The sequence below is a fragment of the Tachyglossus aculeatus genome, chromosome 1 (assembly GCF_015852505.1).
Source record: "Tachyglossus aculeatus isolate mTacAcu1 chromosome 1, mTacAcu1.pri, whole genome shotgun sequence".
NCBI lineage: Eukaryota > Metazoa > Chordata > Mammalia > Monotremata > Tachyglossidae > Tachyglossus > Tachyglossus aculeatus.
In genome coordinates this window covers 87,949,881-87,974,371 of record NC_052066.1, presented here as the reverse complement: position 1 = coordinate 87,974,371, position 24,491 = coordinate 87,949,881, and the positions used below count along the sequence as shown (strand labels likewise).

General features: G+C 44.8%; 1 protein-coding gene across 1 annotated transcript in view; it reads left to right on the top strand.

Moving 5' to 3' along the window:
- The window catches only part of SLC25A36 (solute carrier family 25 member 36), a 74,965-nt gene that overhangs the window by 28,225 nt on the left and 22,249 nt on the right, over window positions 1-24,491 (top strand). Inside the window, exons 2-3 of the mRNA XM_038745742.1 lie at window positions 4,065-4,235; window positions 15,923-16,000. Of these exons, the coding sequence (XP_038601670.1) occupies window positions 4,065-4,235; window positions 15,923-16,000 (249 nt within the window). The remainder of the gene's footprint in view (window positions 1-4,064; window positions 4,236-15,922; window positions 16,001-24,491) is intronic.

The following is a 24,491-nucleotide window of genomic DNA, read 5'->3' as shown; positions in this document are numbered from 1 at the left end:
CTTGATTATCTTCCTGAAACATTGCTCTGCACACCTCTCCTTCATAAAAAAAAGCACCTTCCAGTGGGCTGTACAGTACTTTCCACATCAAAAATTCCTAATTGGCTTCAAGGCTCTCCAAATGGACTGTCATTACATTTATTTGGGGCAGAGTATTGTGTCTCACTTGCTCTGTGACCTTGGGAAGCAGCGAGGCGTAGTGAATAGAGCGGGGGCCTGAGAGTCAGAAGTACCTGGGTTTTAATCCCGGCCACTTGTCTACTGTGTGACCTTGGGTAGGTCGCTTCACTTCCCTGGATCTGTTACCTCATCTGTAAAATAGGGATTAAGATCGTGAGCCCCGTTTGGGACATGGACTGTGTCCAACCTGATTAGCTTGTATCTATCCCAGTGCTTAGTACGGTGCCTGGCACATAGTAAGTGCTTAAGAAATATCATTAAAAAAAGATGTGTATGTGCTACGTAACTTCCATCTTACTCTTTAAGCATTTATTTCAAATACTGAGAAAAGGCCTTTATATAAATAGTTTTCAAGAACACTGCTTTGATTTGGAATAGAATGCTACCAGTCGATCAATCAGTGATATTTGTTGAGTGCTTACCATGTGCAGAGCAAAATGTAACAGAATTAGCAGAGGTGTTCCTAGCCAACGGGGATATGTGAAGCAATGCTATGTTTTAATTTATGTGTTTAATAGCTCATATACTTGAAGGCAGTGTGGGCTAGTGGAAAGAGCAGGGAACTGGAAGTCAGGAGACCCTGGTTCTTGTCTTAGTTCTGCCACTCACCTGCTCTGTGACCTTGAACAAGTCTTACCATCTCTGAGCTTGAGCTTCTTCAGCCATAATAGTAATAATAATAATAAGAAGAAGAGTAATGATGGTATTTGCTAATTGCTTACTCTGTGCCAAGCACTGTTCTAAGCACTGGGGGAGATACAGGGTAATCAGGTTGCCCCACGTGGGGTTCATGGTCTTAATCCCCATTTTATAGATGAGGTAACTGAGGCACAGAGAAGTTAAATGACCTGCCCAAAGTCACACAGCAGACAAATGGTGGAGCTGGGATTAGAACCCACAACCTCTGACTCCCAAGCCTGTGCTTTTTTCATTAAGCCATGCTGCTTCTCACATAACGTGTGGTTGACAGTTGGTGAACCCTCTGGGACAGGGACTATTATCATCTGATAACCTTATATCTTCCCCATTACTTAGCATAAAATAAGTTAAGAAGTGCCATAATTCATTATTTTAAGTTTTTCTTTCCACTATTGCATGTTTCAGCAGTTCTCCCATGCATTTGTGGGTAGTTTTCCCTATGTAATTCAAATACTGGAAATAAGATGACATGACTCAGACTTTTATGTTATAAGTGAGAGCCTAAAGTAGTTTTTTTTTAATGGCAGCTGTTAAGCACTTACTATGTGTCATTTTAATGGTACTCATTAAACGCTTACTCTTCTAAGAACTGTGAACTCATAGCCTGGAACAGTCTTCCAACTCTGTTATATTGTTCTCTCCCAAGCACTTAATACAGTGCTCTGAACTCAGTAGATAATGATAATAATAATAATAATAATAATAATAATGGCATTTATTAAGCGCTTACTATGTGCAAAGCACTGTTCTCGGTGCTGGGGAGGTTGCAAGGTGATCAGGTTGTCCCACAGGGGGCTCACAGTCTTAATCCCCATTTTTACAGATGAGGTAACTGAGGCACAGAGAAGTTAAGTGACTTGCTCAAAGTCACACAGCTGACAATTGGCGGAGCTGGGATTTGTAAGCTCTTTCCCCTGAGCCACGCTGCTTCTCAATTGATTGGGGTAGATATAAGATAATCAGGCCGGACCCAGTACAGTCCCTGTCCCACATGGGGCTCACATTCTAAATCAGCGGGAGGAGGATCTAATCCCCATTTTACATGAGGGAACTGAGGCACAGAGAAGTGAAATGACCTCCCCAAGGTCACACAGCGGGCAAGTGGCAGAGCCGGAATTAGAACCCAGGTCCTGAAGCCCAAGCCGTGGCTCTTTTCACTAGGTTTAGCAACTTGCCATCAATTGATTGATTGACTGATTCATTGTCATATTTATTGAGCGCTTACTGTGTGCAGAGCACTGTACTAAGCACTTGGGAAGTGAAAGTCAGCAACATATAGAGACGGTCCCTACCCAACAACGGGCTCACAGTCTAGAAGACGGGCTCACAGACCTGCCGAACCTTGATTCAATCCATATATCGTGAGCCTGATCATTCATTCATTCAATCGTATTTATTGAGTGCTTACTGTGTGTAAAGCACTGTACTAAGCCCTTGGAAGAATACAATAAAACAAGAGGCACATACCTTGCCCAAACAAGATTACAGTCTAGAAATCAACCCCACAGAAAGACAAAAAGGCTTACCCCCCTTTCTGTCTCCCTTCTCTCCCTGCTCCTTCCTTGAAATCCTCAAGTCCACTTCAGCCCCATGAGGGGGGAAAAAGGAGTCCAGATAGGGTAGGGTAGGACCAATATCCACCAGGCTTGGTTTGGACTCTGAAATAATAATAATAATTATTATTATTATAGTATTTGTTAAGCGCTTACTATGTGCCAAGCACTGTTCTAAGCAATGGGGTAGATAATCAGATACACAAGATAATCAGGTTGTCCCACGCAGGACTCACAGCCTTAATCCCCATTACATCTCTTAAAATGTAATTTAGGCCCAGTGAAGTGACTTGACCAAGGTCACACAACAGACAAGTGACAGAGCCAGGAGTAGAACTCAAGTCCTCTGACTTCCGAGCCCAGGCTCTTGCCATTAGGCTGTGCTGCTTCTGCCCAGGTAAGGCTGTCACCTCTGAGCCTTGGGCCTTCCTTTCTCTGAATAGCTCTCTAAACCAGTCTTGTAAACAGCAACCCAAAATTTACCAACACACGTCCTGCGTTCCAACAGATGCCCAGGGAGTAAAACAAAATTAAATCAAGCATTTCCTCCTACCAACTTGCCATAATTTGTCATTCAGCCTGGCCTGATGGGCTGTTCTGAACTCTACCGCTTTGCAAGAGGTAAAAGTAGAAGCATTCAAAGAAGGAACAGCCTCATTTGCCATGAGGGCTTTAGGCAAGCAGAAGAAACTTCATTTTCACCCGACATAATCATCCAATTGCTTTGGTTTCTGTTTATTTGTAAATCACCAGCCCTAAGTATTTGTTTTCCATTTGTTATTCCTTGGTTTGCCTGGGTGACCGGTGCTTTTAAGGTCTTTATTGATTCAGCTACAAGAGGAAAGACTTGCTGCATCTCCTTGTCTTTACGGAGTAGCTTTTTTTCATTCATTCAATTGTATTTATTGAGTACTTACTGTGTGCTGAGCACTGTACTAAGCGCTTGGGAAGTACAAGTTGGCAAAATATAGAGACAGTCCCTACCCAACAGTGGGCTCACAGTCTAGAATAAAATAATCCAGGCAGCAGAGTGAAGTATGGACTGAAGTGGGGAGAGGCAGGAGGTAGAGTCGTCAGCAAGGATGCTGATATAGTAATAAAGGCTGGATAGGATAAGTACTTGGATTAACATGAGAGTAGTAGTTTGGTTGGAGTGGAAAGGGCAGGGGTTTTTATTTTTATTTTTTTATTTTATTTTATTGCATGGCTTAGTGGCAAGACGCCGGGCTTGGGAATCAGAAGACATGGGTTCTAATCTTGGCTCTGCCACTTGTCTGCTGTGTGGCCTTGGGCAAGCTGCTTAACTTCGTGCCTCAGTTACCTCATCTGTAAAATAGGGATTAAGACCGTGAGCCCCAAGTGGGACAAACTGCTTACCTTGTAGTGCTAGTGTTTGGAACATAGTAAGTGCTTAACAAATACCATTATCATTTGTACTTGTGAGCCCCCTGAGGGACAGGGACCAGGCCCAATTCCCACCTGAGTGTTCTTTCCCAGTGCTTAGGACAGTGCTTTGCATACAGTAAGTGCTTAATAAGTACCATTGCTATTATTACTACCACTCTGGGAGGATGTTTCACATACAGTCCGTTAGTGATGATCATTTTGGTTTGCTATCTTTTTCCCTTTCAGATGTGGGGGGACTGTAGGTGCAATTCTGACATGCCCACTGGAAGTTGTAAAAACAAGACTGCAGTCCTCCTCGGTGACACTGTACATCTCTGAAGTTCAACTCAATACTGTAAATGGAGCTAGTGTCGGCCGTGTGGCTAGAGTCTCCCCCGGACCTCTCCATTGCCTAAAGTGAGTACCCAACGGTTTGTATTTTTGGTACACAAATCGGTATTTGTTCACGTCCAGAATGTGCGGCCGTAGACACTCGGTCCTGGTTCTCCCCTTGGGCCCTGCGAGTCTTGATCCTGGGCTGGCATCCTGCTGGCCTCAGTCTAACTTGGGGAGGCCAGGGTGGCCACCCCCTGGTAGGATTTGGGGCACTAACATGCCCATGTGGTAGCTTGCTCCACTCAAGTGGTCGCCTCTCTGGGTCTAGTGGCAACATGAATGGTTCCTGTGCCTCAGGAGGCAACTTGAAGTTGGTAATAATAATAAGAAGATGAAGAATTGCATTTGTTAAGTGCTTGTTATGTGCCAGGAACTCTACCAAGTGCTAGGATGGATACAAGCAAATGGAGTTGTACACAGTCCCTGTCCCGCACGGGGGCTCACAGTCTCAAACCCCATTTTACGGCTGAGGTAACTGAGGTCCAGACAGGTGACGTGACTTGCCCAGTGTCACACAGCAGATGAGTGGTGGAGCTGGGATTAGAACTCAGGTTCTTCTGATTCTCAGGCCTGGGATCCATCCAGTAGGCCACACTGCTTCTCTAAGGTTCCCTTCTGGCCCTGGTGTTCAGTGGAGGCTGGACTCAGAAGGGTGGGGAGAGGCCAGGTGAGGCCGAGGCCCTCACGTCCAGTCCATGCAGGGATTTATCTGGCAGAAGGGCCACTGCTGCCCCTGCTACTACCCCTGCCCCAACTCCTGCTTCCCCAGTAACCTGATTGCTTTTCCGTTCTGGGCTTCAGGCCTGCTGCTGCTCTTCTAAGGATAATGATGTTTGTTAACTGCTTACTGTGTGCCAGGCGCTGTTCTAAGCTTTGGGGATACAAGCTAATCAAGTTGGATACAGTTCGTGTCTCACATGGGACTCATAGTCTTTTTAATCCCCAATTTACAGATGAGGGAACTGAGGCCCAGAGAAGTTAAGTGACTTGCCGAAGGTCGCACAGCAGACGAGTGACAGAGCTGGGGTTAGAACCCAGGTCCTTCTGACTCCAAGGCCTGGGCTCCATCCAGTTTGATCTAGCTCTGCCTGCTACCCAGAGGGGCTGGCTATTCCTGCTTCTTGGAGGCCAGCCCTAGTCTATTTTACTCCTTGGTAGTGCCAGACATATAATAATAATAATAATAAATAATAATAATGGCATTTATTAAGCGCTTACTATGTGCAAAGCACTGTTCTAAGCACTGGGCAGGTTACAAGATGAGCAGGTTGTTCCACGGGGTGCTCACAGTCTTAATCCCCATTTTACAGATGAGATAACTGTGGCATAGAGAAGTAAGTGACTTGCCCAGAGTCACACAGCTGACAGTTGGCGAAATCGGGATTTGAACCCAAGACCTCTGACTCCAAAGCCCGTGCTCTTTCCACTGAGCCACGCTGCTTCTTTATGCCTCAAGCCTCCCTCTCTCACTCAGCCTTGGGGCCCCTGGGGAATAAGTGAAAAAATTCCAAATCTGCACATCACTGGGCCTCAGGCATTGCAAAATTTTGATCTATTACTCTTATGGATGAACCCCAGCACTTATATGGATAAACAGTAATTGTAAGCATAATTGATTAATTAGGTTTATAGTAACTACTCTGTGTATTTCTTTTGGAGTAATACTGTGTATAATCTGAAAAGCTTAACATTTGTTAGCCAACTGTCTCTTAGGCCTAAACAATTCTTTTTGGGTAGGTATAAATGGTATCCAATTTCGACCCCAAAATTTGGAGTTGAAGTCAGAAAAATTCTGTTTACCTAAAGGTTCTGCTGATGTTGTTCTCTCAGCAAAATGTTTCTTGAATACATCATTACCAGGAGCTAATGGAATTTCTGAGAATCTGGACCACGAAAACTACTTAACAAGAATGGTAACTTTCTCTGTCATGCGATGTATTCTAAAATGACTGGAAAGACTAAACAAACAGCTTAACGCAAAATTAGAATTTTCAGAACCTCTTACGTAACCAAACATTTGCAGTGCCTGAATTCATCGGCTCATTGGGGACTCGATTTATTTGACCTTGGTGTAGTGGTGTTTATTTTTCCGTAGCAGAATAAACTCATCCAAAGTTAACCTTTGCCACGAAAAGATTTCATCATTTGCTTGATTCCCTTCTCTTTGGTCACTGCAGGCCGTGTCTTGACAGTCAGTGCTGCCCAAACTGAGGGCTCTGCTGCTTCTCCTCTGGCTTTTTTTTTTTTAGTGATATTTGCTAAGTACTAAGTGCTTACTCTGTGCTAGGCACTGTACGAAGCACCGGGGTCGGTACAAGCTAATCAGGTTGGACACAGTCCATACCCCACATGGGGCTCACAGCTTTAATCGCCATTTTACAGATGAGGTATCTGAGGCCCAGAGAAGTGAAGTGACTTGCCCAAGATCACACAGCAGACACGTGGAAGAGCCGGAATCAGGTCCTTCTGATTCCCAGGCCCGTGCTCTGTCCACTAGGCCATGCTGCTTTCCGGCTTCTGAGATCATATTTAGCCCTGGGATAGCAAGAGGGAACAGGCAGCGATGGTCTGGACCAAATAAACTGGCTACTTAGAGAAATTGATTGCTCACTGCTTTAGTCACTTTTTTAATGCTATCCAATTCTGTGATCATGGAGAAGCAGAGCAGGAATTGCCCTAAAACCCAGTCTTGTTCTCACCAGTTTGTGGCTTGATGTGTCTCATCTTGCATGGTGAAAATTTGTAACAGAGGTCTCTTCATGGAACCTAGTGCGAAGTACCTCTCACTGACCTCTTTCCCTTCTGAATTTCTGCAACTAGTGGTTTCTAGTATTCACACAGAGGTCTCTGCACAGTGAATCGATAAACATCAACCTTCTCTCCTACCTCTGTCAGGCCAGTCTAGGCAGGTGCTGCTGACATCTGGCTGTTTCATGTTGTGTTATGAATTATGCAGTCCAGTTACGTGGAGCTTGTTATTTCTGCTGGAACCAGCGTGATGCTACTGTTTCATGGATCCTAATTTTAGCTGAATTTCTGGAGGTAGTACGAAGGGAGCCTGGTTTTTTGTTTTGTTTTTTAAATGGTATTTGTTCAATACTTATTGTGGTCCTGGCACTGATCTGCTTCTCCCTGTTTTTCACTCTGTTTTTCACCCTATCTTGAAAGCAGGAATTCAGTACCCTGATCCCTGGAGCCTTAAATATCCTCTTCTGAATTGTGGGGTCAGGTTTTTTGAAATCTCCTCCGGGAGGCTTTCCTTGCTTAATCTTTCATCTTGCTATCCTATATCTTCTCTCCCCCCCCCCCCACTCCCACCATCCACCTCCATTGCTTCTTCACTTTTGCTTCACTTAAATACCCCTGCCGTCCATCGCCTCTACTTGTCTGTCACCCCACTCGACTGTCTTCTTGAGGGCAGGGATTATGTCCATTAATCCTATTTTACTCTGGTAAGTGCTTAGTTCAGTAAGAGCTCAAGTATTATGGAGTGATTGATAGGAACCCGAAGAGGTGGTAGAGGGAAATGGAGCCCTGACCCCTGCGTAAGCTACTTTCATTCATTCATTCATTCAATCAATCGTATTTATTGAGCGCTTACTGTGTGCAGAGCACTGTACTAAGCGCTTGGGAAGTTCAAGTTGGCAACATATAGAGACGGTCCCTACCCAGCAGTGGGCTCAGAGTCTAGAAGGGGGAGACAGACAACAAAACAAAACATATTAACAAAATAAAATAGATAGAATAAATATGTACAAATAAAATAGAGTAATAAATATGTACAAGCATATATACATATATACAGGTGCTGTGGGGAGGAGAAAGAGGTAACGTGGCGGGGATGGGGAAGGGGAGGAGGGGGAGAGGAAGGAGGGGGCTCAGTCTGGGAAGGCCTCCTGGAGGAGGTGAGCTCTCAGTAGGGCTTTGAAGGGAGGAAGAGAGCTAGCTTGGCGGCTGTGCGGAGGGAGGAGGGCATTCCAGGCCAGGGGGAGGACGAGGGCCGGGGGTCGACGGATCTCAGAAGCTGGAAAGCAGCATGGCCTAGTGGACAGAGCACGGGCCTGGGATCTGACGGCGGGACAGGCGAGAACGAGGCACGGTGAGGAGGTTAGCGGCAGAGGAACGGAGGGTGAGGGCTGGACTATAGAAGGAGAGAAGGGAGGTGAGATAGGAGGGGGCGAGGGGATGGACAGCCTTGAAGCTGAGGGTGAGGAGTTTTTGCCTGATGCGTAGGTTGATTGGTAGCCACTGGAGATTTTTGAGGAGGGGAGTAACATGCCCAGAGCGTTTCTGCACAAAGACGATCTGGGCAGCGGCATGAAATATGGATTGAAGCGGGGAGAGACAGGAGAATGGGAGATCCGAGAGGAGGCTGATGCAGTACTGCTGATGCAGTACTTCTGCCTCGCACATAGACACATTGTTAGCATGCACACTGAAGGACTCAAACCAGAGGAACCTAGTTGGACAGGCAGTGCCTGGTACAGAGTTGGGGCTCAATACATGCTGTTGTTGTTGCTGTTGTTATTATTTTTATTACGGTATTCGTTAAGCACTTACTATGTGCCAGGGACTATACTAAGTGCTGGGGTGGATACAAGCAAATCGGGTTGGACACAGTCCCCGTCCCAAGTGGGGCTCACAGTCTCAATCCTCATTTTACAGATACGGTCAGTGAGGCACCGAGCAGTGAAGTGACTTGCCCAAGGTCACAAAGCAGACAGGTGGTGGAACCGGGACTAGAGCCTGTTCATTCATTCATTCAGTCGTATTTATTGAGCGCTTACTGTGTGCAGAGCACTGTACTAAGCGCTTGGGAAGTATAAGTCGGCAACATATAGAGACAGTCCCTACCCAACAATGGGCACACAGTTTAGAAGGGGGAGACAGGCCACAAAACAAAACATGTAGACAGGTATCAAAGTCGTCAGAACAAATAGAATTAAAGCTATGTGCTCATCATTAACAAAATAAATAGAATAGTAATTATGTACAAGTAAAATAGAGCAATAAATCTGTACAAATATATGTACAAGTGGTGTGTGGAGGGAAAGGAGGTAGGGCGGGGGGGGATGGGGAGGAGGAAAGGAAAAAGGGGGCTCAGTCTGGCCCATGACCTTCAGACTCCCAGTCCCATGTTCTGTCTACCAGGCCATGCTGCTTTGAATGTTGATTGATTGACAGTGGATTCAAAGCTGCTTCAGTAGCTGCCTTTGCAACTCACAGCTGAGGGGAAACACTCACCCAAGAAACAGAAGCCCGTTTGAAAGTAGCCAAACTGCCCTTTCCTCCCCATCCAAACTGTTACCACATCCATTCAAGCACTCATCCTGCCATAGCTACTGCTGACCTCCCTGCTTCCTGTCTCTCCCCCACCATCCTCCACTTGGTTACCTGGATCATTTTTTCTTAAAAATAAAATAATTCAGTATGTCTTCCCACTCCTTTACCACCTCCAGTGGTTGCCCACTTGTCTTCTGCTTTGAGGCAGTTAATCAGCTCTCTCCCTCCTATCTTTTCCCACTGTTTTCGTATTATAACCCAACCCACCCACCTCTCTTCTTGAACACCAATCCACTCTTTCGCCAACAACTCTTTTCCCACTTCCTCCTTCTGGCCTGGAAACTCCCACCCCCTTCATAGCCAACAGACCACTGCCCTCCCCATCTTCAAAGCCCTTCTGAAACCTCAGTGCCTCCTGTAGACCTTCCTTGATTACCCCTCATCCCCCCTCTGTATTCAGCCTCTGCTCTACTTCACCTATTCACTTGTCTGGATCCCCCTTAAGCACTTTGATATTTACCCCAGCCTTACAACACCTATGTACATATCCTTATATTCTGCCATTTCCCCTCTCCTTAATTTTTAAAATGTTTAGAAAAATAATTAGTATGGTATTTGTTAAGCGCTTACTATGTGCCAGGCACTATTCTAGGCGCGATGGTAGATACAGGGTAATCAGGTTTCCCACGTGGGGCTCACAGTCTTAATCCCTGTTTTTCAGATGAGGTAACTGAGGCACAGAGAAGTTGTGTGACTTGCCCAAAGTCACACAGCTGGCAAGTGGCAGAGCCAGGATTAGAACTCATGTCCTCTGACTTCCAAGCCTGTGCTCTTTTTTTACTGGGCCATACTGCTGTTTATCTCCCCCTGTATACTGCCAGCTCCTTGGGGACAGGGAACATGAGGAGCAGCATAGATTAGTGGATAGAGTATGGGCCTGAGAATCAGAAGGACCTGGATTCTAATCCCAGATCCACCACTTTTCTGCCATGGGATTTTGGGCAAGTTACTTAACTTTTCTGTGCTTGTTACCTCATCTGTAAAATGGGAATTAAGACTGAGCCCCTTGTGGGATGTGTACTCTGTCCAACCTTATTAGCTTGTATGTACCCCAGTGCTTAGTACAGTGCCTTACACATAGTAAGTTCTTAACAAATACCAAAAAAGTGTCTTCCAATGCTATTCTGTTGTACTCTACCAAGCACTTAGTATGGTGCTCTGCACACCGTAAGTGATCGATAGATACCACTGATTGACTGAGGGGAAGGAAAACCTCATATCACTTTCACCTGCTCCGAGACTGGGAACCTGTTATACTTCCAGTCTTATTATAACAAAATCAAGGTTTTTTTTAGATCTCCTCCTATTCCTTCCCCACAAGTGGAACTCCTCTCTAATGTATAATGATATCACTTGCCGATTTGACTCAGAACTTATTCATTTAGATAGAGGCCTTACAAATTAATACCTATGAATCCCTCAAGAGCAAACAGCCTTGTTTTTCGCTTGCATTTTCATTCCTGTATTTCGTTCCTCCCCTCCTTTCTCATCCCCCTTAAAAAAGGAGGTTTTTTTAGACTTCCTTATTTTATGGACTGTGAGAGTCTTCAGGGGTTCACAGCCTCAAAAAGTTAATTGTCGCTACTACATTTCAATCCACCAAGGCTTCCTCTTCCTCAATAATCCTCTAAATCCAAAGCCTGGAATTTCCCCATTTCCCCAGCTCCTCCTCTTGGGTAGCCTAGCCCACCATATTTTGGGCTCTCAAACCTTCTAAATCTCCCAGCAACCATTCCGAGTCTCTGCCTTCCCTCAGGTCTGTAGCTTTTCACTCCTTTCCCACACAAATCTCCTTCATTGCCTTGAATTTTCTCCAAGCTCACCAATTGCCCTAATTAAAAAAAAAATCAGTTGGCTATAATAGTGATGCACCGTCATTAAAGGTGCAGAAAGAACTGTTCCCACCTTCTTAAGGAATCAGTGAGCTTTAAATGTTAATTCACAAGGTGGAGTTATGACAGAAATTGTATTAAAGAATAATACCAACAGACGCTTTATGCCCAGATCACAAAACGAGTGGTTAAAGTTTGGATTATGGAGGGGTAAGAATAAGAGGCCATAATTTAAGGGCTGGTAGCTACGTTTTTAAAATTATTATTATTATGTTTAACTGAGTTTAACTGAGTTTGCTTTTTTTTTAAAATGCGCAATATATTGGGTTTCATATTGGCTTATTAAAGCGATTCCCTAGTCTATGAGCTCCCCTCATTTCTTCTCCCCACCACCCTCCTGCACCAAGAGGAAAGCTGTGATAGAGATGCATGTAAAGATAAGATGGACGTGGTATTGGAAGCTGTTGCCCTTATCTTGGACTTACCCACGGGCAGAGCTTTGTGGGCAGGAGAGACAGAAAGAGAGGGAGGAGAAGGCTCTGGGCTCCACAGCAATTGACTCCTCTTTCTCCTCTTCCTACTTCTCCAAGCCCCGTGGCCAATTCTGCTGGTCAGTCTCAAAATGATGATATTTGTTCAACACTTACTAGGCTGGGGTAGATGCAAGCTTATCAAGTTGGACACAGTCCCTATCTCATTTGAGGCACGCAGTCTTAATCCCCATTTTACAGATGAAGGAACTGAAGCACGGAGAAATTAAGGGACTTGCCCAAGGTCACACAACAGACAGTGGTGGAGCCAGCTTTAGAGTAATAATAATAATAATGATAGTATTTGTTAAGCGCTTACTATGTGCCAAGCACCGTTCTAAGCACTGGGTTAGATACAAGGTAAGCAGGTTGTCTCACGTGGGGTTCACAGTCTTAATCCCCATTTTACAGATGAGGTAACTGAGAGACAGAGAAGTGAAGTGACTTGCCCAAAGTCACACAGCTGACAATTGGCAGGGCAGGGATTAGAACCTACGACCTCTGACTCCCAAGCCCTTGCTCTTTCCACTAATCCACGCTGCTTCGCAGAACCCAGATCCTTCTGTTTCCCAGGCCCGTGCTCTATCTACTAGGCCATGCTACTTCAAAAGTGGCAGGGGAAATGGGGAAGGAACAAGAGCAAAGACTTAGAAGGGGCTTGGCACTGTGGGGTGGGGGTGGGGGAGAACAGAAGGAACAGAAGGAGGTAAGAATTGGAGATGAAATGTGAAAAATCCATCTTGTTTTACTAGTCAAAGAACAGTTCACTGAAGCATTTCCTTCCCAGGCCCAGAATTGAATCCTTGCCTTCTAATCTTATTGTTCATAGAGATTGTAGCATTTCGCTATCACCTATTCGGGATTGCTAGTTGATGATTGGTAACTTTATTTCCATAGATTTTTCTGGGCTGTGGGTTTGATATGCCTAAGAAACAGTTTCCCTTGATTATGTCCTTCAAAAATCAAATGGGTCTCGGAGTTACTTTGCTATCAAATCGGCTCTTGCCCTTTATGCGTATTTTTACTGGGCATCTTAGGAAATTGGATAAACTGGAAATACATGAACTTTACCTCTGTGTTTTAATATTTTGTGCCTGGCAAACTGATTAGTTATCACACTGAGATATTTCCATGAATAGTTTGCCGTTATAACTGGGGCCGGGAACTGCCTGCTAAACCTTCGGAGACTGTAGCTTAACTCAAGTTGAATTCCATTCTAAGAACTTTCAACAGTCATTTCACTTTCATGGTCATTTTTTGTTGATGAGCTTGGGCACCCCTTAAAAGGGAGAACATTTAGAAATATTTTATGTTCGAGACATCAGAAGCATCCGAGGTGTCCATTTTTAGCTCCAAAAGCCTCCAGATTTATGGAAGTGTTTTGATATAATTATAACTCTGAATCAATCGATGGTATTTATTGAGCACTTAGAATGTGCAGAGCACTGTGCTAAGTGCTTGGAAGAGTACAGTATAACAGAGTTGGCGGACATGATCCCTGCCCAAAAGGAGCTTATAGCCTAGAAGGGAAAAAGATATTAAAATAAATTACAAATGTGTACGCAAGTGCTATGGGGCTAATGGTGGGGCGAATAGAGAGTGCAAGGGTGATGCAGAAGGGAGAGTGAATAGGGGAAATGGGAGCTTAGTTGGGGAAGGCCTCAATCATTCATTTGTATTTATTTAGTTCTTACTGTGTGCAGAGCACTGTACTAAACGCTTGGTGCAGTACAGATTTGGTAGACACATTCCCTGCCCACAGGGAGCTTATATAGTCTAGAGTCTTGGAAGAGATGTCCTTTTAATAAGACTCTGAAGGTGGGGAGAGTGATCATCTAGTCAGATATGAAAGCATTTGGGCAGGGGGGCAGGGAGGGAATTCCAGGCAAGGGTCAGGACGTGGGCAAGGGCTTGGCGACGAGATAGAAGTACAGTGATTAGGGTGGTGGTAGTGTGAGTACTTTGGGTATAGTAGGATTCTTCTGTTCTCTATCTCCGGGCATTCCCTGGGAGAACTCGTTAGCTCTCTTGGTTTCAACTACCATCTTTATGGGGCTGATTCCCCAATTTACCTCTTTACCTCTCCAACATTGACCTCTCTCCTGGGCAGTCTCACATTTCCTCTTGCTTTCAAGAAACTTCTACCTGGTTGTCATTCATTCATTCATTCAGTCGTATTTATTGAGTGCTTACTGTGTGCAGAGCACTGTACTAAGCGCTTGGGAAGTACAAGTTGGCAACATATAGAGACGGTCCCTCCCCAACAGTGGGCTCACAGTCTAGAAGGGGGAGACAGAGCAAAACAAAACATATTAACAAAATGAAATAAATAGAATAAATATGTACAAATAAAATAGAGTAATAAATACGTACAAACGTGTATACATATATACAGGTGCTGTGGGGAGGGGAAGGAGGTAAGGCGGAGGGGAGGGGGAGGAAGGGGAGAGGAAGGAGAGGGCTCAGTCTGGGAAGGCCTCCTGGAGGAGGTGAGCTCTCAGTAGGGCTTTGAAGGGAGGAAGAGAGCTAGCTTGGCGGATGTGCGGAAGGAGGGCATTCCAGGCCAGGGGGAGGACGTGGGCCGGGGGTCGATGGTGGGACAGGAGAGAACGAGGCACGGTGAGGAGATTAGCGGCAGAGGAGCGGAGGGTGCAGGTTGGGCTGTAGAAGAAGAGAAGGGAGGTGAGGTAAGAGGGGGCGAGGTGATGGACAGCCTTGAAGCCAAGGGTGAGGAGTGTCCTGCCGACACTTCAAATCATACATGCCCCAAAAGGAACTCTTCATTTTAACACCCAAATTCTGTCCTGCACCGTCTTTCCCATCACTCTTGACAGTACCACTATCCTCCATGTCTCACAAGCCTGTAAGCTTGGCATTAACCTCAACTGACTTCTCTTATACAATCCCTATACTCAGCGTGTTCCCAAATCATTTCATTTCTACCTTCCACCTAAAATCTGGCCTTCCATCATCATCCAAACTACTACCACCTTAATCCAAGCACTTATCACTCCTTGACTATTGCTTCTACTTCCTCGCTGACCTCCCTGCCTCCTATCTCTTCCCCACTCCAGTCCATAATTCACTCTGTTGCCTGGATCCTTTTTCGAATCAGCCATTCAGCCCATGTTTCCCCACTCCTCAAGACCCTCCCAGCGGTTGCCCATCCATCTCAGAGTCAAACAGAAGTTCCTTACCATGGACTTTAAAGAATACAGTCAGCTAGCCACATCCTACCTTACCTCGCCAATTTCATCCTACAGCCCAGCCTGCACACTTTACTCTTTTAATGCCAATTGCTCACTGTGCCTCAGTCTCATCTAATCGCCAGCTCCTTTCCCACATTCTCCTTCTGTAACTCCCACTCCATATGCATGAAACCACCCCTCTCCCCATCTTCAAAGCCTTATTAAGGTCACACCTCCTCCAAGAGGTCTTCCCTGGTTAAGCCCTCTTTTCTCCACTTCCATTTCCTTTCTGCATCACCTATTTCCTAGGCTTCTGTACCCTTAGAGAATTTGATATACACTCCACCCTCAGCCCCATAGCACTTATGAGTATATCCTTAATTTGTGTGTTTATATTATTGTTTGTCTCCCCTTCTAGACTATAAGCTCCTTGTGGTCAGGGAATGCATCTACCAACTCTGTATTATACTCGCCCAAGCCCTTAGTACAGTGCTTTGCAGACAGTTAATGCTCAGTAAATATCATTGATCGTTTTGGTACGTAGATGAATTGTGAGTAATTTTTTAAGGTACTTGGACTTGCGGAGGAATCTAAAATGAATGAACCTATTTTCTCTCAAAGCTGAGTAACTGTCTTGTCAGGATACCACTTAGGAAGGGTAGTATCTTTCTGTAGTTCAACAGAAGTAAATCAAGATCCTGGAAGGGTTTTTGAGAAAATGTTGATCAGTTAGCAGTAAAGAAGCAAAAAGGTATTTAAAGGTTTTAATCTGACTTGTTCCTCAAAAATATCTTGTTTTTTTTTTTTCCTTTTAGGATGATCTTGGAAAAAGAAGGTCCTCGTTCATTATTTAGAGGCCTTGGCCCTAATTTGGTGGGAGTGGCCCCTTCCAGGTAAAAAATTATTGAAAATATTAAGCAAAAACTTGCCTCTTATTAAGGTTTCTCTGAAGATATGAAGAATTTTCCTGAATGGGTTTGTAACATTGCAATTAAAAGTATTATGTTCGACAACATGAGGATTTTTGATTTGTTTCAAAAATCAGTGAGGTGCTTCTCAAGAAGCAGTTCCTCAACTATAATAATGAATGTGGCATTTGTTAAGCATTTTTTATGTACCAGTCACAGTACTAAGCTCTGGGGTATATTCAACGTAATCAGGTTAGACACAGTTTCTGTCCCAGATGGAACTCTCAGTCTAAGGGAAACTAAGTCTTGTTTTATTGTCTGTTTCCCCCTTCTAGACTTTGAGCCCGTTGTTGGGTAGGGACCCTCTCTGTATGTTGCCGACTTGTTCTTCCCAAGCACTTAGTATAGTGCTCTGCACACAGTAAGCGCTCAATAAATACAATTGAATGAGTAATGGGGAGAGAGAGCAGGTATTGAGTCATCATACAGATGAGGAAACAGACACGCAGAGAAGTTAAGTGACTTGCTCAAGGTCACCCAGCAGGTAAGTGGCAGAGCTGGAATTAGAACCCAGGTCTTCTGACTCCCAGGCCTGTTCTCTTTCATTCATTCATTCATTCAATCATATTTATTGAGCGCTTACTATGTGCAGAGCACTGTACTAAGAGCTTGGGAAGTACAAATCGGCAACATATAAAGACGGTTCCTACCCAACAATGGGCTCACAGTCTAGAAGGGGGAGACAGACAACAAAACAAAACAAGTAGACAGGTGTCAGTACTATCGGAATAAATGGAATGATAGCTTTATACACATCATTAATAAAATAAAGAGTAATAAATATGTGCAAATATACACAAGTGCTGTGGGGAAGGGAAGGGGGTAGGGCAAAGGGAGGGAGTTGGGGCGATGAGGAGAGGAAAAGCAGGGCTCAGTCTGGGAAGGCCTCCTGGAGGAGGTGAGCTCTCAGTAGGGCTTTGAAGGGAGGAAGAGAGCTAGTTTGGCGGATTTGTGGAGGCAGGGCATTCCAGGCCAGGGGTAGAACATGGACCAGGGGTCGACAGCAGGACAAGCGAGAAAGAGGCCCAGTGAGGAGGTTAGCGGCAGCAGAGGAGCGGAATTTGTGGGCTGGGTTGTAGAAGGAGAGAAGGGAGGTGAGGTAGGAGTGAAAGGAGGTGAGGTAGGAGTGGGTGAGGTGATGGAGAGCTTTGAAGCCAATAGTGAGGAGTTTTTGCTTCATGCAAAGGTTGACAGGCACCCACTGGAGGGTTTTGAGGAGGGGAGTGACATGCCCAGAGCGTTTCTGTACAAAGATAATCTGGGCAGCAGAGTGAAGAATAGACCGAAGCAGGGAGAGACAGGCGGATGGGAGATCCGAAAGGAGGCTGATGTAGTAATCCAGTCGGGATAGGATGAGAGATTGAACCAATAATGTAACGGTTTGGATGGAGAGGAAAGGGCAGATTTTGGTGATGTTGTGAAGGTGAGACCAGCAGGGTTTGGTAACGGATTGTCTTTCCACTAGACAATCCTGCTTATCAAGTTCCTTGATGGCCACTCTCCTCTTCCATATGGATTTACCTTTGCTCTCTCCTCTTGCTGTCTTTGGAGCTTAGAATGAGTTTAAAAATGTAAGAGAATTTTGAGGATCCCTGCAGATGCCAAAAAACAAGGCACTATTGGGATTAAAATTTAGAACTTGGCATGATTCATCAACTGTGGAAAAAAACAACTAGCTAATTGTTTGAGGTAAAGTCTTGATTGATATTCCGTAAAGTTTCTCATTTGGTTAGTCCTGTATATTTGTAATTAGTTTATTTGGATGTTAATCTGCCGTATCTAAGAGTGATAGAAAAGTTAAAGCTGTTATTCCCAGAAGAAAGACTCATTCAGTAGTATTTATTGAGCACCTACTATGTGTAGAGCACTGTACTGGGGAAAGAGTTCAATAGAAGATAAATAAAACATAGTCGCTGCCCATCAAGAGGCTCATAATCTAAAACAAGGCCGGGAAGCTGACAAGCACATGAGGATAGACTGAAATAAAGACGAAACAAAAGCGGGACATAAGGATGACAAATTCAATTAAAATTGTAGAGAATTGTAGGCCTAGTAGATAGAGCCCTGGCCAGGGAGCCAGAAGACCTGGGTTCTAATCCCAGCTCTTCCACATGTCTGCTCTGTGACTTTGGGCAAATCGCTTCATTTCTTTGTGCCTCATCTGTAAAATGGAGATTATGACTGTAAATCCCAAATGGGACACAGACTGTATCCAACCTGATTAACTCATAACCCCAGTGCTTAGTACAGTGCCTGGAATATAGTTAACACTTAAATACCATAAAAAAAGAATATTTTGAATAAGTTGGAGTCATTTTCAGACAGGGCTGTTCACAATCCCACAGTCATTGCAACATTGGCTTTAAAGCTTTCCATCCCCTTGACCCCTCCTATCTCACCTCCCTTCTCTCCTTGTACAGCCCAGCGTGCACACTCCACTCCTCTACCGCTAACCTCCTCACTGGGCCTTGTTCTTGCCTGTTGACCCCTGACCAACGTCCTACCTCTGGCCTGGAATGCCCTCCCTCCATACATCCACCAAACTAGCTCTCTTCCCCCCTTCAAAGCCCTACTGAGAGCTCACCTCCTCCAGGTGGCCTTCCCAGCCTGAGCCCCCTTATCCTCTCCTCCTCCCCTCCCCTTCACCCACATTCCCTCCCTCTGCTCTACCCTTTTCCCCTCCCCACAGCACTAATGTGTATTTGTACATATTTATTACTCTATTTTATTAATGATGTGTATATATCTTTAATTCTGTTTATTTTGATGGTATTGACACCCGTCTACTTGTTCTGTTTTGCTGTCTGTCTCCCCCTTCTAGACTGTGAGCCTGTTGTTGGGTACGGACTGTCTCTATATGTTGCCGAACTGTACTCTCCAAGCAATTAGTGCAGTGCTCTGCACACAGTAAGCGCTCAATTAATATGATTGAATGAATGAATGAACCTCCAATCAGTCCTTTGTATTTATTGAGTGCCTAGTGTGTGCCGAGCACCGTCTTAAGCATTTAGACAAGTGCAATAGAGAGTTAAGGAATGGTCCATGCCCTTAAAGGAGTTTACCATCTAATGGGAGAAAACTGAAATTGAAGAATTTAAGTTTTTGGTCATTTGTGGCCAATCTAAGAACCAAACTCTTTCTTAACTCCTTTGTCCGGGTCATTAGACTTCATGCTAATTTTGAAGCTGGTTACAAGTTTGGATAGATGATAGTAGTATTATTAAATTTGTTAAGTGCTTACCATGTGCCAAGGACTGTACCAAACACTGTGATAAATGCAAGATAATCAGGTTGGACATAGTCCTTTTCCCACATGGGGCTTCCTAAGGGAGAGGGAGAACAGGTATTGAATCCTCATTTTACCGATGAAGAAACCGAGGCACAGGGAAGTTAAGTCACTTGCCCAAGTCACACAGCAGGCAAATGTCAGGACGTGAGCAAAGGGTGAACAAAGCATGATAGGTTTGGTTTTTTGAGCAGCAAAGTGTGTGGACCGAGCAGTAATGGGAGAGGAGCAAGAGAAGGTAGGAAGGAGAGAGCTGATCTGGTGTTCTGAAGCCACTGGCAAGGAGTTTGTTAAATGTGGAGATGGATGGGCAACCATGGCTGGTTTTTGAGGAGTGTAAACTAAGCAAGGGCAGGGACCAGTCCGGATTTTTCTCACGTTACTTTCCCCAGTGCCTTGTATAGTGCTGTGTTTACTGCAGATGCTAATCGATACAGTTGAATGTTGGGCTGACCCCGAATGAATAAGGGTTCTGGCGGAGTAAAACAGTTGCTGTGGGTTTGTGGAGTTTTGAGAAATGAGGGAGATAATCTAAGCACTGGATTTCTACATTTTAAATGTGCCTATATGGACACTCAGGCATTCTATCTTTGCAGTTGCAGAACTTAATGTTTTCATTAACTTTTCTATTTTATCAATTAACTGTATTTATTTCTCTCTCCTCCACCTGCCCCCAGTCTCCAGTGACATCTTTTCCAGAGTCTTCCACGTTTCCATCTTCGATAACAGTGTTTGACCTGACAAATGACCACAAACATAATTGTTCCTAGCCTCAAAATCTTGATCAAATACTTGTTTCAATTAAGCATTTGCTAAAGAGCACCTGGGCAGCATTTTTTTTGTTTGACTAAGCTGCGAAGTTGGAGGGAACATAGCATATATCATGCTAAATGGGGTTCAGTGTCCCATTTTTTAAACTAGACAGATCTCAACGAGTGCTTTGCCGTTTTAGTCAGAGGGAAAACATGTTTGCAGAGCTAATAATGTTAACTTAATGATACGTGAGAATAGGGACATGGGCTACAGATTCAGGCCTTCAGATCTTTTTGATATATATGCTTTCGAGCAAACAAAAATTTTATAAGCAAGTTTTAGTCACAAAAAGTTGAAAATTATGCATTTGATAGATCAGTTTTTGATAAATTAAAAGTTTGGATAAGATATTTTAGACATATTCAAAACAATATCCTTCTTTTGGTTTTCTACATTAATATATACAGTGTTTCTCCTAAAAAAGAATCAAACTTACTAATCTCTTTTTCTTGCCTGCCTGAATTTGTGAATGAGTAATAAGATTTAAGGCCATTTTTATTGAATAGTATCCGCATTTTTTAATGGTATTTGTTACTCACTTAATAGGTGTCGAGCACTGTAATAAACATTTGGGTAGATTACAAGCTAATCAGTTTGTACCCTGCCTATGTCCCACATGGGATTTAAGTCTCCCTGTTTTGCAGAAGAGTTCATTCATTCATTCAATCGTATTTATTGAGCACTTACTGTGTGCAGAGCACTGTACTAAGCGCTTGGGAAGTACAAGTTGGCAACATATAGAGACGGTCCCTACCCAACAGCGGGCTCACAGTCTAGAGTTCCAGCGGGCCTGGAATGCCCTCCCCGGGCCTGGAATGCCCTCCCTCTGCCCCTCCGCCAAGCTAGCTCTCTTCCTCCCTTCAAGGCCCTGCTGAGAGCTCACCTCCTCCAGGAGGCCTTCCCAGACTGAGCCCCTTCCTTCCTCTCCCCCTCGCCCCCCTCTCCATCCCCCCATCTTACCTCCTTCCCTTCCCCACAGCACCTGTGTATATGTATATATGGTTGTACATATTTATTACTCTATTTATTTATTTATTTATTTATTTTACTTGTACATTTCTATCCTATTTATTTTATTTTGTTGGTATGTTTGGTTGTGTTCTCTGTCTCCCCCTTTTAGACTGTGAGCCCACTGTTGGGTAGGGACTGTCTCTATGTGTTGCCAATTTGTACTTCCCAAGCGCTTAGTACAGTGCTCTGCACATAGTAAGCGCTCAATAAATACGATTGATTGATTGATTGATTGATAGAGTTAATTGAGGCACAGAGAAGTTAAGTGACTTGCCCAAGGTCACACAACAGACAATTGGTGGAGCTAGGGTTAAAATCCGGTTCCTTCTGACTCCCAAATCTACACTTAATCTTCTAGGCCATGGGCTTCTCTATCTTTGTGTGAATTTTGTGTTTCATTTAATACAGTAGCAGTCAACCGGCCTTATTTATTGAGTGCTTATCATGTGCAGAGCACTGTACTAAATGCTTGGGAAAGTACAGTGTAACTATAAGACATTCCCTGCCCACAACGAAAGCAGCGTGGACTTGTGGAAAGATCTCACTCCTGGGAGTCAGAGGACCTGGGTTCTAATTCTGGCTCTGGCACTTGCCAGCTGGGTCAGTTTAGGCAATCACTTAACTTCTCTGTGCCTTAGTTTACTCACCCGTAAAATGGGGATTCAAATCCTGTTCTCCCTCCCACTCAGACCAGGAGCTCCATGTGGGACAGGGACCGTGTCTAACCTAGACTGTACGGTCCTTGTAAGCAGAGGACATGTCTGCCATCTCTGTTATTTTGTACGCTCCCAAGTGCTTACTACAGTGCTGTGTATCACAGTAATCACTCAAATACCACTGATTGATCGAAGCCAAAGAGCAGTGTATTGTAGGAAACGTCAGGGCTTGCAAATTGAATTTGCTGGGTCATTACAATAACCCTCCAAGGCAGTGACTGAAGTAGTCAGTCATATTTATTGAGCACTTAGTGCACGCAGAGCACTGTGCTAAGCACTTTCACTTAGTACAGTAACACCTAGTGCCCAACAGTGCCGTAGTAAAAGTATGGTGCAGGGAAACAGCATGGCGTAGTGGGAAGAGCACTGGTTTGGGAGTGAGAAGGTCATGAGTTCTAATCCTGGCGCCATTCCTTGTCTCCTGTGACCTTGGGCAAGTCACTTCACTTCTTCGGGCCTCAGTTCCCTCAGCTGTTATTGAGACCATGAGCCCCACGAGGGACAGGAACCGTGTCCAACCTGATTTGCTCGTATCTACCCCAGCGCTTAGTACAGTGCCTAGCATATAGTGAGCGCTTAACAAATGCCATAATTATTATTATTGTAAAGTAGTGTCTGATATTAGCCTTCCACACTTGATAGAAACATGCCACTGTCTTTTTCTCCTCCATCTCCCATCTTTTCTGTTCCTGTTTTGGGAGCAATAAGGTAAATGTTTAAGTAGGTTAGGGCTATCCTGCAGGTCAAAGACCCCCTTATTCCCTCCCTCTCCCATTCCTGACAGCTTTAAAGCAGATACCCAGAGAAGAAAGTATATATCCGTACCTTATTTTTGGTACTGCCGGCTCTGGTACTGGAAAAGCAATGTGGCTTAGTGGAAAGCTCATAGACCTGGGCGTCAGAGGACCTGAGTTCTAATCCTGTATCAACAACTGTTGTCTGTGTGACCTTGGGCAAGTCACTTCACTTCCCAATACCTCAGTTCACAGTTTGCAAAATGGGGGTTGAATACCTGTTCTCCCTCATGCTTAGAGTGTGAGCTGCATGTGGGACTTGATTATCTCATATCTATCCCAGCGCTTAGTTCAGTGCTTGATACATAGTATGTAAAAAATACCAAATACCACAATATGTGTGCCATTTTGACTTTGGGGCCTGGATGGTTGAACTGTGTCCTTTATCTCCCCAGAGTGAGGGATGGGCATGGGTAGAGGGGAGCGGGTGAGTTGTGGATAAGGATTACTATCAGCTACAGGAGCTGGGAAGAATCAGGCCCTGGGCACTGCCACTGCCTTCTGGATGGTATGAGTGGCAGATAGGAGAAGATAGGGAGAGATTTTTTTTATGGCATTTAAGTGCTTACTATGTTCCAGGTACTTTCTTAAGCACTGGGGTAAATACAGGGTAACCAGGTTGGACACAGTCCATGCCCCACATGGGGCTCACAGTCTTAGTCCACTGTTAGCTTCAAAGCTTTCCATCAAGTTACCCCTTCTTACCTCACCTCCCTTCCCTCCTTCTACATCCCAGCCACACACTCCTCTCCTCTGGTTCTAACCTTCTCACTGTGCCTCAGTCTCACCTGTCCCGCCTTCGACCCCTGGCCCACATCCTACCTCTGGCCTGGAATGCCCTCCCCCCTCACATCTGCCAAACTATCTCTCTTCACCCCTTCAAAGACCTACTAAAGGCTCACCTCCTCCCAGAGGCCTTCCCAGACTAAGCCTCCCTTTTCTTCAGCTCCCCCTCTCTTCTGCGTCACCTTCATTCACTCCCTTTGCTCTTCCCCCCTCTCTCCGCCACATAGCACTTATGTATATATGTATATATTTATAATTCTATTTATATTGATGCCTGTTTCCTTTTTTGATGTCTGTCTTCCCCTTTCTAGACTGTAAGCTTGGTGTGGGCAGGGATATCGAGAAACAGCATGGCATAGTGGATAGAGCACGGGCCTAGAAATCAGAAGGTCTTGGGTTCTAATTCTGGCTCCACCACTTGTCTGCTTTGTCACCTTGGGCAAGTCACTTCACTTCTCTGGGCCTCAGTTAACTCATCTGGAAAATGGGGATTAAGACTGTGAGCCCCACATGGGTCAGGGACTTTGTCCAACCCAGTTTGCTTGTATCCACCCCAGTGCTTAGAACAATGTCTGGGCCCCAGGGGGGCAGGCGCTGCGAGCCCCACCTGGGACAGGGACTGGATGATAATAATATTTGTGAAGCGCTTACTATGTGCCAAGCACTGTTCTAAGCTCCGGGAGGGGGATACAAGGTAATCAGGTTGTCCCACATGGGGCTTACAGTCTTCATCCCCATTTTACGGATGAGGGAACTGAGGCACAGAGACGTGAAGTGACTTGGATCCAACCCGACTGGCTTGGAGCCACCTCAGCCCTTAGTACAGTGCCGCATACACAGGAAGCGCTTAACAAATGCCATTATTATTATTATTATTATTATTATTATTATTATTATTATTATTAGCAGCGTGGCTCAGTGCAAAGAGCCCGGGCTTGGGAGTCAGAGGTCATGGATTCTAATCTTGGCTCTGCCACATGTCTGAGCCCCCTCCTTCCTCTCCCCCTCTC